This window comes from Gorilla gorilla, chromosome 16, assembly GCF_029281585.2.
Source record: "Gorilla gorilla gorilla isolate KB3781 chromosome 16, NHGRI_mGorGor1-v2.1_pri, whole genome shotgun sequence".
Taxonomy (NCBI): domain Eukaryota; kingdom Metazoa; phylum Chordata; class Mammalia; order Primates; family Hominidae; genus Gorilla; species Gorilla gorilla.
In genome coordinates this window covers 52,786,380-52,804,478 of record NC_073240.2, presented here as the reverse complement: position 1 = coordinate 52,804,478, position 18,099 = coordinate 52,786,380, and the positions used below count along the sequence as shown (strand labels likewise).

General features: G+C 44.6%; 1 protein-coding gene across 4 annotated transcripts in view; it reads right to left on the bottom strand.

Moving 5' to 3' along the window:
- Positions 1-17,146, bottom strand: part of MAPK6 (mitogen-activated protein kinase 6) — a 45,682-nt gene extending 28,536 nt beyond the window's left edge. Inside the window, exon 1 of one of the 4 annotated variants that reach the window (XM_031002284.2) lies at positions 16,926-17,146. Coding sequence is in view for 1 of the 4 variants with exons in the window: in XM_055363049.2 (XP_055219024.1) it covers positions 16,940-17,065 (126 nt within the window). In the remaining 3 variants the exon portion in view is untranslated. Of the gene's footprint in view, positions 1-16,310; positions 16,647-16,925 lie in introns of those variants that run through there. The other 3 variants (XM_055363049.2, XM_031002283.2, XM_055363050.2) reach the window with 3 other exon arrangements.
- Positions 17,147-18,099: the final 953 nt, after the last annotated feature.

Genomic DNA, 18,099 nt, shown 5'->3' with positions numbered 1-18,099 from the left:
AAAACACTCACCTACTACTACCAATTTGTGTTCTTAAATTGTTTAAGCCCTTGCCTACGTGCATTTTAACATTAGGTGCTTTCATTTGTCTTTGGCCATTTAAAAAGCCATTGTAAAGCACATACCATTATGTTTATTTTGTTGCTTATCTCTAGTTGTTATTTTCCAGTATGGATGACTTACAGTAAATCTGTAACTAGATTACAACTAGTAAGTCTAGTTACAGCCAGGCGTGGTGGCTCACGCACTTTGGGAGGCCAAGGCAGGTGGATCACCTGGGACCAGCCTGACCAACATGGTCAAACTCCATCTCTACTAAAAATACAAAAATTAGCTTGGCATGGTGGTGCACTGCTGGAATCAGCTACTCAGGAGCTGAGGCAGGAGAATCGCTTCAACCTGGGAGGTGGAGGTTGCAGTGAGCCAAGATCGTGCCACTGCACTTCAGCCTGAGGGACAGAGGGAGACTCCATCTCCTAGTTACAGATTTACTGTAACCCATTCATATTAGAAATTCAAAAATTCATAGACCAGATAAACTAGTAATAACATCCCTATAGACTCTTCCAATTCTAAGTCTATGATTTACAAGTCTTATATTTCTTTAGTTTTATTCCCAAGCCCTGTGGTGGTATGCTCAGAATGGGAGAGATGTTATTCAAATTGCTGTATACTAAACAAATATAATCCCTTCTACAAACTTATGGCTGGAAATTTTTAAATAATTATAATAACCCTTGATCCCATTTCTTATCTTCCTCCTGGCAGGAGGCTTTATTCTAAGATTCCTAACCTAACTAACATTAAAGAAATATTGGAGCAAATATAGGACAGGAGACATGTGCACAGCCTCTTTCTTCAAGCACCTTTGGACACCTGAGGATTCTAACCAGATGAAAATATAAATTTTCAAAGCAGTCAGGATAATAGATGGCCCCCAAAAATCTAAGTCTTGCTCATGCCACAAGTCCAACGTAGCTGTCAGCCAAGCTGTTAAAGTACCCACCATCTCTACCAATTACATGCAATGTAGCAGAGAAAAGTAAGACTATCTCACTGGCAAAACAGCTTCCATCCAAAAACGACACCATTCACTTCTCACATTTTACTGACTAAAGTAGGTCACATGGTCATACGTATACCCAAGGGAGTGGGTAAATGCAATCCCAACATGGGCCCAGAAGCAGAATGAACCAAGATGTTTTTAAAACATCTTTTAAACAGACTAAACAGATTCAACTCTCCCATCCATCCATTACGTTTCATTCAACATTTTACTGAATGCTTACCATGTGCCAGGCATTGTTTTAGGCATTAAGCTATAGCAGGTCAATTTTTTTTTTTTTTTTCAATCTTGAGCTCATAGGAACACATTATTACTCCTGGAGCACAGGGGCATGTAGTGGATTCCTCCCTATCTAACATTTCACTTTTCTTTCTCCTCTTTCTAATAACATTTTCACTCCCTTTTCTTTTGCCATCCTCCCCCAATCTAATCTAATCTGATTCTTCAGAACCTCTACTCTTCATTTTCCAGGGCACCATTCCCCTCCTTTTTTCTGTGGCTTTGTCTATTATAAAAGGTTTGGGACTAAGTAGCTTTGGGGACATTTCCTAAGCATAGTACCTGGTAATTAGTAGGTACCCTAAAATATGTACTGAATGAATCAATGTAAATAGCATATTCTACGTGAGTAGAAAGCTTTGGAGAAGGGAAGTCCTATCCTCGAATTTTTCAGAATCTGATCACATTCTGATCTACCACTAGAAAACATCAGTGAAGATTCCCAGATATGGTATTTTCCTTTCCAGGCATTCCACCAGGACCCTCACTCTATGCGAATGCACAGGTCTGCCAACAACATGAAGAAGGCAGCTGGTTTCAACCCACTCAGAATGAAGAAATAAAACACTTCAGCTTTGTTACAGCTCTCATCTTATTTTGTTGAGGTGATGGGGAGGGACTGTGCCACTGAAATTGCATCCTATATAATCAGTCAAGCAGGACTCTAAAAAGTCCTATCAGCCCATGTAATACCAAAGAAGGTATAATGAAGATATGCAAGACCTTGACACTATTCTTCAGTCCATCCTAGCAGGGTTTAGCACCACAGCTTTTCAGACTACAGATCAAACGTGACTGCTGTTGTTTTTGAGCTAACTCTGGTGAGAGTCTGAAGAAGGTCACATTATGCAAGGCCATATAAAACATCTCTGGACTCTCAAACGGAGAGAACCATATGCTTACTTGGAGATTCTCTTTAAGAGACAGGGTCTCACTCTGTTGCCTCAAACAATTCTCCCACTAAGCCTCCTGAGTAGCTGGGACTATAGGCACACGCACCACGTTCAACTTTTTTCTTTTTTTTTTCTTTTTTTTTTTTTTTGTAGAAATGGGGTCTCACTATGTAACCCAGGCTGGTCTTGAACTCCCGGCCTCAAGTGATCCTCCCACCTAAGTCTTCCAAAGTGCTGGAATTACAGATCAGCCCTGCATCTGCCAATTTCCTAATTTTTAAAAACAATTCAGAATGGCATGTAATTTTTTTGGAATATCCTTCCTCTTTATTTCTCATTTTCTCCAAACTGAAGAAGGCTTACAAGATTTGGCTGCCCTGCCTATGGAGTAGCCATTCTTTTATTCCTTTACTTTCTTAATAAACCTGCTTTCACAAAAAACAGGGGAGGGGAGAGGAGGGGAGGGAAAGAAAGGAAGAAAAAAAGAAAGCTTGCAAGATTTAAAAACAAAATTTTAAGTTTGCTATCAGACCCATACGAGAATTTGGCCCTACTGAAAGAGTCCAGTCTGATTTCACTAGGCCCGTGCCATACTTTGAATGTCTCCCCCAAAGTTCATGGGTTGGAAGCTTAATCCTCAATGCAAGTGTTAGGAGGTGTGGCCTAATAAGTGGTGATTATTAATCACTAGTAAGAAGCAGATGGGTTAATGTCATTATTGTGGGAGTGGGCCTATTATAAAAGCAAATTTGGCCCTCTCTTTCTCTTCCACCATGGGCTGATGCAGAAAGGAGACCCTCACCAGATGCTGGCACCATGGTATCAGACTGCCAAGCCTCCAGAACTGTAAGAAATAAATTTCTCTTCTTTATAAATTACCCAGTCTCAGGTGTTGTTTTAGCAACATGAAACCAAGAGGGACAGCTTATATTAAAGGAAATAAACCATAAGTTTAAAGATCTGGGGTCTACTCTAGGATCTGTGGCTACATCAGCTGTGTAGTCAAAGAATTTCACATTTTTATGTCTCAGTTCCTCATCAGGAAAACAAAGTGGCTAAGCTACAGGATTTCTTCTTTTTTAAGAGACAAGGTCTTGCCCTGTCACCCAGGCAGAGCCAGGTAGTAGTTAGGAGTACAGGCGCACACCACCCCACCTGGCTTAAACTACATGATTTCTATGGTCTCTTCCAGCTCTCAAATTTTGTAATTCTAACAAAAGGCTCAGGATTTCCACTTCTGACTAGAACGCTCAAAGTTGCAAGATATCAAGCCTCACTCTATAAACTGCAACAAGCTGGATAAGCTACAAAAATCATAGTTTAAGGAAAAAAAAATCAGAGAGCTAAGCACGTAAAGAAATCTAAATAATAAACAAGCTAAATCAGAGAAAAAGTCAAACCCTTTAGAAGGGAAGAGACCATGGCTATTCTCATTCCTGGCAAAGTGGCAGAACCAGGAATCCACTGACAGGAATAAGGAGAAACCAGCCAAATAACAAACTTAATTTTAATGGTTGCATGTGGACTCAGATAAAATATCAGAGAATCTGGAGGAGGCCCAACTACAAGCCCCAACTGCCAACTCTTCCCTATGGATTTTTTTTTTTTTTTTTTTTTTTAAGATGGTGTCTCGCTCTGTCACCCAGGCTGGAGTGCAGTGGTGTGACCTCAGCTCTCTGCAACCTCCGCTTCCCGGGTTCAAGCGATTCTTCTGCCTCAGCCTCCCAAGTAGCTGGGACTACAGGCGTGTACCGCCACGCCTGGCTAATTTTTGTATTTTTAGTTTCACCATATTGGCCAGGCTGGTCTCAAACTCCTGACCTCACGAGATCCACCCGCCTCGGCCTCCCAAAGCGGTGGGATTACAGGCGTGAGCCACTGCCCCGCCCCCTATGGGTTTTCAATGTGTCCAAGTTTGAGGGCAAGGCAGAAAAGCAGAGAGAATCCCATGAAGAAAAGAGCCTCTACCATGTTCAAGGCAGCGGCCCTCTCTGTAGAAGGGGATCAAGACAGGAAGCATGGAATAAACACCTCTGAGACATTCTGAGTCTTCAAAGAATGTAAGACAGATATTCCTCCTAAGGCCGAGTCAAAGAATTAGGGCAAAATCAAGAGATAAGGAAAATCTTGGCTCAGACTAGAGAGCAAAGAGAATTTCCCAGCAGTCCAAAGAACCAGAATCTAGACTGAAAAGCAGAGCTCAAAGGTTCAGTAAAGCAGGAGCATATGAAGAGATAACAAGGCCAGGCGCAGTGGCTCATGCCTGCAATTCCAGCACTTTGGGAGGCTGAGGCCAGCAAGCAGATCACTTGAGTCTGGGAGTTCGAGACCAGCCTGGGCAACATGGTGAAACCCCATCTCTATAAAATATACATAAAAATTAGCCAGGCATGGTGATGCACGCCTATAGTCCCAGCTACTCAGAGGACTGAGGCAGAAGGATTGCTTGAGCCTGGGAGGCACAGATTGCAGCAAGCTGAGATCAAGCCATTGCACTCCAGCCTGCACAACAGAGTGGGATCCTGTCTCAAAAAAAAAAAAAAAAAAAAAAAAAAAAGATAATGGACAAAAACTTTAAGGCAGCAACCCACAAATCTACAAGTTTGATGAAACCCAAGCAGGATAAATACAAAAAAATCCATACCTGGGCCGAGCGCAGTGGATCACGCCTATAATCCCAGCACTTTGGGAGGCCAAGGCAGGCAGATCACGAGATCAGGAGTTCAAGACCAGCCTGACCAACATGGTGAAACCACGTTTCTACTAAAAACACAAACATTAGCCGGGCGTGGTGGTGCACACCTGTAGTCCCAGGTACTTGGGAGGCTGAGGCAGGAGAATCACTTGAACCCGGGAGGAGGAGGTTGTAGTGAGCTGAGATCACACCACTGCACTCCAGCCTGGGCAACAGAGGAAGATTCCATCTCAATAAACAAACAGACAAACAAACAAAAATACCTACACACAGAGTGAAATTGTTGAAAACAAAAAGAAAAGTGAAGGAAGGAAGAGAAAGAACAACTCTTCGCCAGGGCACAGTGGCTCATGCCTGTAATCCTAGCACTTTGGGGGGCCGAGGCAGGCAGCCTGAGCTCAAGAGTTTGAGACCAGCCTGGGCAACATGGTGAAACCCCGTCTCTACAAAAAACACAAAAATGAGCCAGGCATGGTGGCATGCGCCTGTCCCAGCTACTTGGGGGGTTGAGGTGGGAGGACTGCTTGAACCCGGGAGGCAGAGGTTGCCGTGAGCCGAGATCAGCCATCGCGCTCCAGTCTGGGTAACAGAGCGAGACTGTCTCAAAAAAAAAACGAACGACAAAAAAGAATGATTCTTAAAAACAACCAGGAGTCCAGGCATGGTGGCTCACGCCTGTAATCCCAGCACTTTGGGAGGCTGAGGCAGGCGGATCACCTGAGGTGAGGAGTTTGAGACCAGCCTGGCGAACATGGTGAAACTCTGTCTCTACCAAAAATACAAAATTAGTTGGGCATGGTGGTGCACGCCTGTAATCCCAGCTACTCAGGAGGCTGAGGTGGGAGAATCGCTTGAACCCGGGAGGCAGAGGTTGCAGTGAGCCGAGATCACACCACTGTACTCTAGCCTGGGCAACAAGAGCGAAACTCAATATCCAAAAAAAAAGCAACCAGGAAAAAAAGAAACAAAAAACAAAAAAGCAACCAGGGAAAAGAGAGAAAGTATATACTGGAGAAGAATAATAAGAATGATAGCTGATTTATCACTAGAAACAATGAAAATCAGAAGACAATAGAACATGTTTTAAGTACCAAAAGAAAAAAAAAACTATCAACCCAAAAAGAAAATAAGGAAAAAATAAAATAAAAAACAAAGCCTATTAACCCAGATGTATTAGTCACACTTCTCCACAGGGACAGAAATAATAAGTTTTATGTATATATGAAAGGGAGCTTATTAGGGAGAATTGGCTCACACAATAACAAGGCGAAGAAGTCCCACGTCAGGCCGTCTGCAAGCTGGGGAAGAAATAAGCCAGTAGTGGCTCAATCTGAGCCCAAAAGTCTCAAAAGCAGGGAGGCTAACAGTGCAGCCTTCAATCTGTGTCTGAAGGCTGGAGAACCCCCGACAGACCACTGGTCTAAGTCAAGAGTCCAAAGCCCAAACAATCTGGAGTCTGATGTTCAAGGGCAGGAGGAACAGAAGGAAGCATCCAGCACGGATGAAAAATGAAAGCCAAAAGACTCAGCAAGCCAGCTTATCCCATCTTCTTCCACCTGCTTTGTTCTAGCCTCGGTGGCAGCCAATTGGATGGTGCCCACCCACACTGATGAGGGTGGGTCTTCCTCTCCCAGTCCACTGACTCAAAGGTCAGTCTCCTCTGGCAACACCCTGACAGACACACCCAAAAACAATACTTTACCAGCTACCTAGGCATCCTTCAATCCAATCAAGTTGACACCTAATATTAACCATCACACCAGAATTCTGTATCTAAGAGAAATAACCTTCAAAAGACCTTTTCAAAGAAAAGACAAAAGTAGAAAGATGCCAGGTGCCGTGGCTTATGCCTGTAATCCTAGTTACTTCTCAGGAAGTGAGGTAGGATAATCACTTGAGTTCAAGACCAGCCTGACCAACATCGTGAGACCCTGTCTCCATTAAAAAAAAGGAGGCCGGGCGCGGTGGCTCACGCCTGTAACCCCAGCACTTTGGGAGACTGAAGCGGGCAGATCATCTGAAGTCAGGAGTTTGAGACCAGCCTGACCAACATGGAGAAACCCCTATCTCTACTAAAAATACAGAATTAGCTGGGTGTGGTGGCGCATGCCTGTAATCCCAGCTGCTAGGGAGGTTGAGGCAGGAGCATCACTTGAACGTGGGAGGCGGAGGTTGCAGTGAGCCGAGATTGTGCCACTGCACTCCAGCCTGGGCAACAAAAGCGAAAGTCCGTGTCAAAAACAAAAAAAGAAAAAAAGTATTAAAAAAAACTGGATAGAAATCTGTCTCCAGCAGACTTTCACTTCAAGAAATGCTAAAAGAAGTCTTTTAGGATGAAAGAAAAATACACCAAATGTAACTAATCCCAGATCTACAGAGAGGAATAAAAAACTCAGAAAGGGTAAATATCTCGAAAATATAAAAAGCCTATTAAAAATATCTATCCACAGCCAGGCACAGTGGCTCACGCCTGTAATCCCACCACTTTGGGAGGCCAAGGCAGGTGGATCACCTGAGGCTGGGAGTTCAAGACCAGCCTGGCCAAAATGGAGAAACCCCATCTCTATTAAAAATACAAAATTAGCTGAGCATGGTGGCACATGACTGTAATCCCAGCTATTCGGGAGGCTGAGGCAGGAGAATCGCTTAAACCAGGGAGTCGGAGGTTGCAGTGAGCCGAGACTGCACCACTGCACTCCAGCCTGGCGACAGAGCAAGACTCTGTCTCAAAAAAAAAAAAAAAAAATTAAAAATTGTTGGGCTGGGCATGGTGGCTCACGTCTGTAATCCCAGCACTTTGGGAGGCCGAGGCAGGCGGATCATGAGGTCAGGAGATCGAGACCATCCTGGCTAACATGGTGAAACCCCATCTCTACTAAAAATACAAAAAAAATTAGCCAGACATGGTGGCGGGCACTGCAGGAGAATGGCATGAACCCGGGAGGCGGAGCTTGCAGTGAGCCGAGATTGAGCCACTGTACTTCAACCTGGGCGACAGAGCGAGACTCCGCCTCAAAAAAAAAAATTATTTGTTCATATTATAAAGAAAGTCACAGCACTGAACATGAAAATAAAATGGTTAAATTTTTATTTTATTTATCTTGAGACAGGATCTCGCTTGCCCAAGCTGAAGTCCAGTGGCATGAACATGACTCATTGCAACCTCCACCTCCATTACTCAAGGTGGGTGGACCATCTCAGCCTTCTGAGTAGCTATGACCACCGTGCAAGGTGCCACACCCGGCTCAATTTTTTATTATCTTGGTAGAGACAAGGTTTCCCAATGTTGCCTATGCTAGTCTTGAACTCCTGGGCTCGAGCAATCCTCCCACCTTGGCCACCCAAAGTGCTGGGATTACAGGTGTGAGCCACCACGCCTGGTCAACATTTTAAAAGAATATAAGCAAGGTTTTATTGAGACTGTATTATGTGTGAAGCATTGTGTTGGACATATACCCTTACACTAAATCTTCCCAATAGGGAAAATAGGCAAAATATAATCTTTATTTTAGAGAACTTAAAAAACACATTCAAGATCACACATGAATGAGAGAGCCAGGATTTGAACCAGGTTTGTAAACCAAATTCCATTATCTCTCACTGGAACTTATTTTTTTATTGACAAGTATAGTACATATCTCCCTTCACTCCCCAACCTTTTGAGTAGAGTATATTTCCTATAGACAAAGACCTTCTTCTGGCCGGGGGCAGTGGCTCATACCTGTAGTCCTGGCACATTGGGAGGACAAGGTGGGCGGATCACTTCACGTCAGGAGTTTGAGACCAGCCTGGCCAAAAGGGGGAAACCCTCTCTCTACTAAAAATACAAAAATTAAGGCCAGGCATGGTGGCTCACACCTGTAATCCCAGCACTTTGGGAGGCCAAGGCGGGTGGATCCTTTGAGGTCAAGAGTTTAAGACCAAACTGACCAACATGGTGAAACCCTGTCTCTACTAAAAATACAAAAAAATGAGCCAGGCATGGTGGCACATGCCTGTAATCCCAGCCACTCAGGAGGCTGAGGCACAAGAATTGCTTGAACCCAGGAGGCAGACTGCAGTCAGCCGAGATCACGCCACTGCATTCCAGCCTGGGTAACAGACTGAGAGCCTGCCTCAAAAAAAAAAAAAAAAAAAAAATTAGCTGGGCATGGTGGCGCACGCCTGTAGTCCCAGCTACTCAGGAGGCTGAGGCAGGAGAATCCCTTGAACCTGGGAAGCGCAGGTGGCAGTGAGCCAAGATTGCACCGCTGTACTCCTTCATCCTGGGCAACAGAGTGAGACTCTGCCTCAAAAAAAAAAAAAAAAAAAAAAAGCCTTCTTCTGCATAACTAAAACACAACCATCAAAATCAAGAAATTAACGCTGGTATAGTACTACCATCTAATAATCAGACCCCATTTAAGTTTCTGCAATTATCTCAATCATGTACTTGGGAGGTAAACGACCCAGTCCAGAATCACGTTACACTGGGTACAATGCAATTATTATGCAGTTTTTCCCTTCTGAGATTTAAAGGAATCAAACATTTTATACAGTCCACAAAAATTTACTGAGCACTTAGCATGTGCCAGGCACTGTTTGACGATATAGTAGAGAATAAGACAGACAAGGTTCTTCTGCTTCCAAAGAGCTTGCATTCTAGTAAGGAAAGACCAACAAACAAGTTAGCTAACTAACAAATTCAGATTTGGCCTAGTAGCTGGGAAATGGCCCTCTGAGGAGCTGAAACCTGAATAAGAAGCTACCAGCACTGCTAAGAGATGGGAGAAGGGCATTCCTAACAGAGGAAACAACAAATTGAACAAACCTAAGGTAAGACAAAACTTGGCATTTTGGAGCAAAAGAAATGCCAGTGTAGCCACAGCATCTACAGCAAAGGGCACAGGAAAGGAGGTAGCAATGAGGAAGGAAGGAACACATGAGGCAGGATTCTGACTCTCATAACTAAGACCAAAGAAAAACTATGAAACCATTTTAAGCAGGCAATCTACATTATTTCATTTACATTTCTGAAAGAAGATTCTTGTTACTGGGAGAAGAATGTCTGAAGAAGGTAGCTGAGTAAAAGCAAAGACCAGTTAAGAGCTATTTCAGTAAGCCAGGTGACATAATGGTGGCTGAGACTAAGGTGGTAGAAATAAAGATGTAAAACAGATAATTGAATAAACAGATTTAAGTGATATTTTGGAGACCAAAAGAACTTGATGATGGATTAGCTATGGGGATAAGGGAAAAACAGGATTCAAGGATAAATCCTAGGTGCTAGTTACGGAAGAGGGAAAGACTGGAAGAATATTATGGAAGAGAGTTCTATTTTGGACATGTTAGGTATATTTAGACAACTGCCTACTAGGTTACTAAGTGGTAATGTCTAGCAAGGCAGTTGGATAATATGTCTGGAGCTCAGGCAAGAAGTCTAAACCAGAAACATAAATATGAGAATTATTCACATACAGATGGCATTTAAAACAATGAGTTGAATGAGACCATCTAGGGGAAGAATTTAGAAAAAGAGGGTGAAAAAAAAACCCAGGAGTTTTATCCTGTCTTAGGTATGCCAATACTTAGAGGCAGGTAAAGGAGAGAAGCCTGTTTAATAATTAAAAAAAACAAAGCTGGGTGCAGTGGCTTATGCCTGTAATCCCAGCAGTTTTGGGAGGCCAAGGTCAGTGGATCACCTGAGGTCAGGAGTTCCAAGACCAGCCTGACCAACATGGTGAAACCCCATCTCTACTAAACATACAAAAATTAGCCAGGCGTGGTGGTGTGCGCCTGTAATCCCAGCTACTGGGGAGGCTGAGGCAGGATAATCACTTGAACCCAGTAGATGGAGGTTGCAGTGAGCCAAGATTGCGCCACTGCACTCCAGCCTGGACGACAGCGAGACTCCGTCTCAGAAACAAAAAAAAGCATACAGTATAACAAAGTGTAAAGTAGAAGCAAAACAAGAACATATGTCTCATAAAATGAGAAGTAGATGAATAGGTGAAAACAGTGGTCAACTATATTGAATGCTCCTACAAGAGCCTGTAAGACTAATTTAGTAAATAGAAACCACTGGCAACCTTGACTAGAGTAGTTTTAGTGGTAAGAATGGAGGCCAATCTGTAGTAGGTTGAGAAGCAAAGGGAAGTGGAGAGAGCACAAAAAGACAACTTTTGAAAACTGGCTTAGAAGAGAATCAGAGAAATGAGGCTGTAGCTAGAGAATAATGTGGAATGGTGAGAGGGCTTATAAACAAGGAAGCCACACTTAGTGCTGTCCAATAGTGCTGTCTGCAATGATAGGGATGTTCTATATCTGCACTCTCCAATAGAGTAGCCATTAGCACCATATATGGCTACTGAAAAACTGAAATATGACTAGCATCACTGAGGAACTAGATTTTTTAAATTTTTCTTTTAACAGCCACACATTTCATTGCAGAAAGCACTATTGATTAGTAGCTACCATACTGGACAGTACAGCTCTAAAGCACATCTGCATATTAATAAAGATAATCCAGAAAGGGAAAAATTCATGATGTAGGCAAGAACGAGGTAAGTCCTTAAGAAGTCAACAGGCTGGCAGGGTGCGATGGCTCACTCCTGTAATCCCAGCACTTTGGGAGGCCAAGGCAGATGAATCACTTGAGGTCAGTAGTTCAAGACCAGCCTGGCCAACACAGAGACGAATCCTTGTTTTTACTAAAAATACAAAAATTGCCGGGCGCAGTGGTTCACACCTGTAATCCCAGCACTTTGGGAGGCCGAGGTGGGCGGATCACAAGGTCAGGAGATCGAGACCATCCTGGCTAACACGGTGAAACCCTGTCTCTACTAAAAATACAAAAAATTAGCCGGGCGTGGTGGCGGGCGCCTGTAGTCCCAGCTACTCGGGAAGCTGAGGCAGGAGAATGGCGTGAACCCGGGAGGCAGAGCTTGCAGTGAGCTGAGATCGCACCACTGCACTCCAACCTGGGCGACAGAGTAAGACTCCGTCTCCAAAAAAAAAAGAAAAAAGAAAAAGAAAAAGTAGATTCTAAGATTCTAATTCAGTAGGACCGTAGGACTGAGATGGAGTCAAGATTCTAACGTCTATCAAGTTCCCAGGTGATGCTAATACTGTTGGTCCAGAAATCACACTTTCAGTACCAAGATCTTAGATCTCTCCAGGCCTTGGTTTCCTTAGCTGTCAAACGATGTACATGAATGAAGCAAGATAATGCCCATGACCCCTCCAAAACACTAATATTTTAAAGTTTTATGATTGTACAGAATTAAATGCATACAGATTTGCACTTTCTGCAGAGGCAGACTTTTCTGAGGTAAATGCTAGGATTCTAAAAAACAAGTTTTATGATACCATTTTTTTCTGTGAAAAAATACCAAATTTAACGAAAATCAATGGGAAATTGTATTTGCTATATAAACATTCAATCTCTGAACAATTTTTTAGAAATGGACTTAGAAGACTGACATGTATAAAAGACAAAACTTTTAGAACTCTATCGGCTGGGCGCAGTGGCTCATGCCCATAATCCCAGCACTTTGGAAGGCCCAGGCAGGCGGATCACAAGGTCAAGAGATGAGACCATCCTGGCCAACATAATGAAACCCTGTCTCTACTAAAAAAAAATACAAAAATTAGCTGGTCATGGTGGTGCGCACCTGTAGTTCCAGCTACTCGGGAGGCTGAAGCTGAAGAATCGCTTGAACCTGGGAGGCGGAGGTTGCAGTGAGCCGAGATGGCGCGACTGCGCTCCAGCCTGGCAACAGAGGGAGACACCGTCTCAAAAAACAAAAACAAAAACAAAAAAACTCTATTAGAGAGCCACACAGTATTTTCCAAATACGCAGTTCATGGAGGTGAAAAAACCAATCAATGCTGGACTCGGCCCAAACCACTGTCACCTTAAAAGCATCAGCTTCACATGAAAGCAACCCCTGGAAAATGCCATTAACTACAGTAACATTGGAGTTGTTTCTGTGAAGTCTCAGTCAAGGCTTTCAGCAATAAAAATGAGCAAAATTCCCACACCACAGGCAGGTTGTAGTGTAATGTAACAGCCCACAAAACAGGCTGAAGGAACTAATGAAGGCAGCCAACAATGCCACACAGAATTTACTTCTGAGGCATCTTCTTTCCATTTTAACAGGGGACCTAGAGTAACACAAGGTTCAAATGTAACAAGGAACTGGATAGCAGTGGTGAGAAGGCTCAGCATTTCATAAAGCCGTACCTTGGAGACAGGAAGCAGGCTAAGATATCCAGTTATTTTGTTTGTTTGTTTTTCGGTTTTTTTTTTTTTTTTTTTTTTGAGACGGAGTCTCGCTCTGTCGCCCAGGCTGGAGTGCACTGGCACAATCTCGGCTCACTGCAACCTCTGCCTCCCGGGTTCAAGCGATTCTCCTGCCTCAGCCTCCTGAGTAGCTGGGATTACAGGCGCGTGCCACCACACCCAGCTAATTTTTGTATTTTATTAGAGACGGGGTTTCACCATGTTGGCCAGGATGGTCTCGATTTCCTGACCTCGTGATCCGCCTCCTCAGCCTCCCAAAGTGCTGGGATTACAAGCGTTAGCCACTGCCCCCAGCCTCAGTTTGTTTTTAAACTCTGAATTATGCACTACAGCTAATTACCTATATTTGAAAACAATGCCAAAAATACGTTAAACCTCTAAGTAATGTGATGCTCTGAAAATTTTCAATACTTTTATATTTGTATTTTTATGTTTCCTTTAGTAGGAATTTTTTTTAAGTTTGAATTAAACTTTGTAAAAAAAACCTCTAGGTATAAATCATGCAATACTCTTCCAAAATAGTTCCAAAAATTTAATTCACATTAACAATACATTTTATGGGCTGGGAGCAGGGGCTCACACCTGTAATCCCAACACTTTGGAAGGCTGAGGCAGGCAGATCGTTTGAGCCCAGGAGTTCAAGAACAGCCTGGGCAACATTGTGAAAATTCATCTCTACAAAAAATACGAAAAACTAGCCAGGCATGGTCGCACACAGCTGTAGTCCCAGCTCCTCCGGAGGCTGAGGCAGGAAGATCACCTGAGCCCGGGAAGTAGAGGTTGCAGTGAACAGTGATCGCACCACTGCACTCCAGCCAGGGTGACAGAGCAAGACCCTGTCTCACAAAAACAACAAACACTTTACTGTCCACAAACTCCTCAAATCCCTTTGGAAAAATAAACAGTATACACAGAAAAACCAGAGGATGGGGTGGGAAATTTTTTTTCTTTTATTTTAAAAATTGAGACAGGGTCTGGTTATGTTGCCCAGACTGGTCTTGAACTCCTGGCCTCAAGCGATCCTTCCACCTCAGGCTCCCAAAGTGCCGGGATTACAGGTGTGAGCCAACGCACCCAGCCCCACTCTTAAACTGCCATTCTCAATCTTTTTCCCCCTCTCAATCTTATTTTAAGCCACCTTGCTAAACGTTGGCTGTTTTAAAATCAGTCAAAAGATTTATCTTATTACCAAGTTTCAACTTAGAACTGTACATTCAGCTTATCTTTAAAAAAAAACCATGAAAAATAGTGACTAATACCTATTTCAAATTGTCTTTATTAAAACAGAAAATTCACATAAATCACAAAGCACAATATATAATCATGTTTTAATAATTCTGAGTGAAACTTTCATATTCACAGCCATATCTGATTAAATATTAAATATAAAGATAACTTTCACATAACCAATAAAAACATAAGGTCAATTTCTACCGACACCATAAAAGTACTATCTGTCCTTCATAAATAACCTGTAACAAATCTCTCTCAGCAGTAGCCAAAAAACTGCTAGTATCAAACATTTAATTTCAGCACCTGACCAGCAATTGGTTTTACCTTTCCTCTCAGCAAATGTTACACAATTCCACCTGTAGGGTATATGATATCCTTTTAAAATGCAATTTAAGAAGCCATTACTTTTTTAGAGAAACTGCTGTTCCTCTTCAGAAAAAATGAGAGAGAATTTCAATGTGGACAGGAACATTTTAGCCTATCATTTAGAAAAAAATACAGTGTATTTAAAAAAAAAAAAAAAAAAGCCACGTAGCAGTCCGTGGGCAGCATGAGTCATCATCCAACTCAAAACTTGCAGCAGCACTTGTAAGCTTCCTCCTACCCGACCCCATCCCCTTCAGCAAAGTACCCTGAGTCAGCAAACCTTACTATTTTGTCAGTTATGATTCTCACGATGCTTTAAATGAATTTATGTAAAGCACTGCAACACTTTTAGTGCTAACATTTGTCTTTAGAATGTGTGCATTTTTTTATTACAAAATTAACTGACTTCAAATCACTCTTCTCTGGATTTTTTAATAACAGAAAGTAGCCAACGACTACTTCTAATCCTCTTTTGCAAATAACTGAATTCCAGAATATCCTCATATACGAAGTTTTTTCTAAAATATTCTCCATTTTCCAGTGTTTTCTTCTCAACAGTAATACCTAGGTGATCAAATATGTTCTGCTCAAATCTGGCATATTTTCTAGATTAACTGCAATTACTGAATTCAGGACATCAATGAATAATTTTACAAGCTTAACAAGGCAATTCTTAATAAATGATGTAACATATGTGAAAAGACTTTACAATCCCTGGCACATAGCAAACACTTCATAAACATGTTTGAACAACTACTATCTAAAGACAAAGTTCCTCTCACCCAATTCAAAATTATTTTTTAAACATTAAAATCTGATATTTCTATGAAGAAATTCCTGATTTCAGGGCCAGGCCCTGTTTGGACCCTACATTCTTCTGGTCAGATCATTCTTTCCATCTCAGTTTTCCAGCGTTAAAGAGAGAGGACATGTCCAATTGGAACTGTAAGAGACAGGCTAGAAGAATCAGCCATCAGAAAATTACTCTGAAGCTGCTTGCTCTTCATTGTACGGCGTGTTAATTTTTCCCCTTGACAAATCATCTGTATCCGTTAAAAAAAAAAAAAAAGTCATTACTGAGACTGCATCTTTAGCAATGAACACGAATTCTGCCGTTAATACAAGTAGGCTTCTAATTCCAACTCACCAGTCCCTTTCACTGGACCTTTTCCAATGAACAAGCAAAAGAAAAAATAAAACAAGAAAGGAATCAAGAAGCTCCCGCTGCACAGAGATCCCCCTAACACCTAAACCGGTTGGGTCCTACACTCGCCAAGAAACAAAAGGATGCCAAAACACCTTTACTTTTCGACACAACTCACGAGGCGGACTAAAATGCACAGCAAAGTGACAAGGCCCTTTTTGGTGAACCGACAAAACAAGCTTTCATTTGGGCACTTTTACAGACCACCACTTAAGGTCCCGAAAGAAGCTAAGGAAAGACTGTAGGGCCGAGGGAGGAAATTAGGAATTTCGTCTCCGAGTTTTCAGTACCTCATTCATGGCTAGACTCAAAACTTGGGCGGACTTCAGGGCTCTGAGACGAGCCGGGTGAGCGCTGCGCGCTACGCCACTGGAGACTTTGCCCGGCCGGAGTCAGCTGAGGCCGAGTCACCGGGTGGGATGGGGGAGGAGACGCGGGAGCATTTCGAAAGGCAGCGTGCCAGGAAGGCGAGACTCCACGCCACCTCATGTTCCCCGGGCCGCCGCCCCTCGCTCGCCCGCCCTCCGGTCCGGCTGGGTTTCGAACCCGCGGAGCCAGGCGCAGGCGGCGCGGCGGCAGCAGGCGTGCGGGGCCAGGAAGCGGGCGCGGCCCGGCAGGGCGACCGGCGAGGGGCGTGCCGGGTGGGAGGGGCGCGCTGGCCGCCTCGCCGGCCCCACGCGGGGACCCCAGCCCGCCGCCCGCCGGCCCGAGCGGGCGGGCAGGCGGGCGAGCAGGGGGCGGGCGGCAGACCGAACAAAAGCGCCTTTGTTGAGCGGCAGCCGCCGGAGGGTCACACACAATGGAGGAGGGAGCCGGCTCCGCCGTCGCCGCCGCCGCCGCCGCCGCCGCCGGGCCCGCCGCGGCGCCCTCCCGAGCCGCCCCGCCGGCGCACCCCGCACACGTACACACACACACTCACGGGACTTCTCCGACTCATCGAGAGAGTGCGGGGCCCGCGGACTGCCCCCAGTGTCGGCTCAGGTCTCCGGCTGTGCTGGCGGCAGCGGCGTCTCCGAGGCTCTCGCTTTGCCGCAGTCGCCGCCATGTAACCCCGACCCGCGAGAGAGGGCGAGGAAGAGGGGGCGGGGCTTCGCGATGCCACGCCCCCCACGTCACAGGCTCACTCCACGGGTTCTCCCGCCCCCGCCCTGCCCAGCGCGCCTGCACGCGCCGGAATTTCCAGCGCCCGTGACTGGGCTGCGCGCGCCGCGGAGGCGGTGGGAAAGGCACGCGGCTCGTCCGGCGTCTCCTGGGGGCTTTGCCTGCGGGCGGGCAGGGAGGAAGACAGCTGGGACCGTTTGCTTTACTACCTGTCCTGGCATTAAGGGAACAAAGTGACCAAACCCAGTGCCAGCGTTTACTAAGCACCTACTACGTGCAAGGCACTGGGCAATCCGAGAGGAAGAGGCCTCAGTCTCCAGGAAGGGTGGACCTTAAGATGGATTGGCTGGAAGGCGACAGCCCGAGCACAAGACAGACGCGTTACAGGCCAAGTACTAAGGTCATTCATTCTGCCAGAGTATGGAGGAAGGCTTTCAGGAGTGGTCGCCAAGGTGGCCTTTCAGCTGGATCCCGGAGGAGCGGATATAACCAGGAGGTGGGGAGGGTGTTTCTGTGAGCAAAGACTGGGAGGCCAGAGTACCTGGTTTGTTGCAGGAACTGGGATAGGACAATTTGAATTTGGGAAGGGATGCACTATGAAACGTAGAAAGGTGGATGGGTGCCTTCTTGGGCCCACTTCTTGGCTAAAAGCAAACTTACATTACTTATCATGGCTTATTGAGTCCAAGGAGCCTTTTCAGTGTTTATGTGAAATTTAAGTATTTATGAAATTAGAGACGCAGGTCAGCATATTTTTTCAATGACTTCATCACCATCTTGATGAGAACCAGACATAGAATAGCCCTTCTAGTCATTATTATGGGCATCTTCAAGAAAGAGGCAAAGACCACTTCAAAAAGATCACAAAGGGCCAGGCGTGGTGGTTCACGCCTGCAATCCTAGCACTTTGGGAGGCCGAGACGGGCAGATCACCTGAGGCCAGGAGTTCGAGACCAGCATGGCCAACATGGTGAAAGC